This window comes from Thamnophis elegans, chromosome 8, assembly GCF_009769535.1.
Source record: "Thamnophis elegans isolate rThaEle1 chromosome 8, rThaEle1.pri, whole genome shotgun sequence".
NCBI lineage: Eukaryota > Metazoa > Chordata > Lepidosauria > Squamata > Colubridae > Thamnophis > Thamnophis elegans.
The window spans coordinates 53,807,445-53,810,607 of NC_045548.1; the positions used below are offsets into that span (position 1 = coordinate 53,807,445).

A 3,163-nucleotide genomic window follows, 5' to 3' on the forward strand; every position below is an offset into this window, starting at 1 on the left:
ATATATAAAATCTACCATGTTTATTCAATAGATACACATTAAAGACAACCCCTGAAAACCAGGAACACAACTTCAACACTCCGTTACGAAGTGTACATATGTGTATATATATAAATATGCGTAAAAGCACTTATACACACATACCTAGTTCACAACTGCTTCTGCTAAACCAGAGGGTGTGCGCACGCATATAGATATATACACACATTATATTGTTTTTATTTTTAAAAGCTTGCGATTAGCTACCTTCAGTTAACAGAGTACTTCATCCACAATCTCTGATAATGTTCAGTTTGAAGCCAGCTGCTTTCCAGCTTTTAGATTCCTATTTTTTTTTTGTAATTTAAAAAAATGGCTTCATACAGATTGTATTTCTAGGTTTTTGTTTTCTGTTTTCAAAAACAACTATGAATGCTCCAAAGGAGAAGAAATGGCAGAGGGGAGGGTGCAGACAAGGGTCATCAGAAATGGAATTTTTCTCTTCAGCTAATCAGAAACGGGCAAGAATTTATTTCCTTCTTTGGGGGCGTATTGGCTTGCCACGACATACAGAAACCAACAAGCAAATCTCTGGACTCTGTTTTGGCTGGAGAAAATCCCCCTCCCCCCAATTACCCGGGTAGTTTTCCTAGAAAGCTTGCTGAAATATGACCCCCTTCCTTTAAAAAAAACCCCAGCTTGTAAGGAGAGGAGGAGCTTTGGGAACGAAGCGGAGTGGGGTGTGTGTGTGGAGAGGAGAGGAAAGCTTGGACCAACGTGTTCGTCCTCAGGAGACTCCCAGCCGTTACAAAACACAACAGGGTTTGCCAGTCAAAACAAGCAGGGATAGGATTACAGTACCATGGCCACCTGCCTGGGGAACACAGCAAAGACACCAAAACACGGGGTTGGGGGCAGAAAAAAAAGGGTGACCTTCGCGAGAAAGATGGGGAAGGGCGATCCAAAGCGGATTATATTTCAGTGTCCAGCCGCGTCCACTCTAGGGTCTCCACCCCTCCCACCCCGTTCCGATCGTGTACGTGGACAGGTCTTTACTATTCAACAGCCCCATGTGTCCTAACCCGCGCACCCAGACGAGGGGGCGCGCGCGGGCGCGCGGATTCCACGCTAGACAATGCCACGCGGGATGGTCCCTTCTTTGCGCTCCCCACACCGAGGGCAGACAGCGAGAGAGGTAGGGTTTGGGGCGCCCCGGTGGCAGGCGCCAACTCCAGCAACCGAAGACAGATCCGGATCGTCGGGCAGGGGGTTGGGGACAGACGTGGGACGGGACCGGGACTGATCGACGGCCGGGCGGGAGGCTGGAGAACCACCGTCCGGAGCCGCAATAGCACCTCTGTCTTTTGTTTTGTTTTTGTTTCGTTTCCCCGAAAAGAGAAACGGCAGCAGATCGTCAAGTGGCTCAAGAGTAATGAAAAAAGCGACCGAGAATCATCGCTTGAAAGTCCTGGCAAAGCCCCCGCGAGGGTCTGCTTCAAGTATCTGGCCGTGGCTTAAACAATCCGCCTCTGGGGGGCTTTGCAGTCGGCGACCCCCGCGCGTACCGGGATCAGGGAAGCCGAATAGGCGAGGTCTCTTCCCCCGAGGCCCCCTTCCCGGGAAGAAGCGGGGCCAGGCTACCACGCGGCGGGGTTAGGGCAAGGCTTGCAAAGAGGCGACGGTGAAGGCTGAGCCCGCGTCTCCGTCGCTGCTACTGCAGCGGCAGCAGCTCCCGGCGGACGAGACGGAGCCCGGGGAGCCCGTGGTGGAAGAAGTCTCGGCCGCCGTCGAAGCCGCCAACTGCAACCTCCGCACCGCCTCCTTGATGAGGTTGCCGGAGAGGATGAGCTGCTGCAGGAGGCGGTGAGGGTCGTCGTCCTCGTCGTCGTCGGGCAGCAGCGAGCGGTAGCGGTGGCGGTGGTAGCGACGGGGCTGCTGCTTCCTCCCGGCCCGAGCGGAGCTCCGCAACCAGCCCCGGCCGCACAGCTGCTTGGAGACCCGCGGGCTGCCCTTCTGGTCCGCAGTGGGCGGAGGAGGAGGGGGCGGCGGCGGCCAAAGGAGCAGCGAGGGCGACTGGCGCGGGTGGGGCGGCGGGTGGCGGTGGTGTAGCGAGGCTAAGAAGCCCAGACTTCTCGGGGACGAGTAGGGAGCTACTCGGTCCCGGCCGTGATGCCTCGGGAGGAGGCGGGGTGCCGCCGGCGTCCGGTGCTGGGAGCTCAACTGCAGCACCTCGCCCAGCTTGGCCACCAAGGCGTCCACTTCTTTCGAGCCGCTGCCGGCCGTCCCGGTACCGCTCTGCAAAGAGACGGCGGCGCGCTCCAGGAATAGGAAGTGCTCTCCGCCCGGCCGCCGGCAAGGCATCGCCGCTGCTTTCCTGCCTGCTTTCGCCCTCCGCTTAGCACGCGTGGTTGTCTCTGGGGCGGCCACCGCAGCCAAGGCGCTCGTAACTGCCAAGCGAGCCTCCTCCCGCACGCTCCCTGCCTTCTCCAACGCTGTTGTTGGTGCTGCGGTTGGTTTGTAAACAATGGATGACGCGCGCCGGGCGCGTCCAACCGCTCCCACCGAAAGAGGGGGGGCAGACACCTCAAGGGGTTTCACGTTGGCGGAGAACTGCGGCTCTTCCTCCCGGCGCAGAGTCATCCGCGGTACGTCGAGTATCCCACGGGGAAGTAAGAGTGCGAAAGCCGTGAAAAAGGAGATGAATTACAACGGCTTTTTCCTTCTGCGCCTTTCTTTCCTCACCTGAGTCTGCGTCTCGTTGGACTCGCCTGCTATTTTAACGTCCGTGGGCGGGGCCTCTGTGATCGAGAGCAGGGGGCGGGACGAAGGTGGCGTCATGATTCTGGATTGGAGCCAGCGGAGGTCAGCATGGCAACACACGTACACACACACACACACACACAGCCGGCAGTTGTAAAGATAGGTTCTAAAGGCAGCAGGAACGGCTGGCCGTTTGTAGTATATTTGCCCTGGAATAAACTTACACTAATTTATTCCACTGGGGGTTTACTCCCAAGAAAACGTTTAGAAGACTTGAATTACGACTAGAACTGCGGGGAGGGGGGGGGGGTTAGTAAAAAGATTTCACAGTAGGCTTATTGAGCAGTAGTGCTTCTGCAGTTAAAGCATCATTGCCAGCAGTTACATTCTTTTTTCATTTCCCATAATGCCTTAGGACAAAGCA

At 56.2% G+C, this 3,163-nt stretch overlaps 1 protein-coding gene across 1 annotated transcript; it reads right to left on the reverse strand.

Annotated features, from left to right (window-relative positions):
* Window positions 1-221: 221 nt before the first annotated feature.
* On the reverse strand, window positions 222-2,740 carry LOC116512558 (GSK-3-binding protein FRAT2-like). The gene has a single exon (XM_032223102.1). The coding sequence runs from the start codon at window positions 2,617-2,619 to the stop codon at window positions 1,633-1,635; it is 987 nt and encodes a 328-aa protein (XP_032078993.1). The 5' UTR covers window positions 2,620-2,740; the 3' UTR covers window positions 222-1,632.
* Between the last annotated feature and the right edge of the window lie 423 nt (window positions 2,741-3,163).

Excerpts from the sequence above, each read along its gene's own strand:
- LOC116512558 (XM_032223102.1), bottom strand. The coding sequence starts at position 2,619 with ATGACTCTGCGCCGGGAGGAAGAGCCGCAGTTCTCCGCCAACGTGAAA.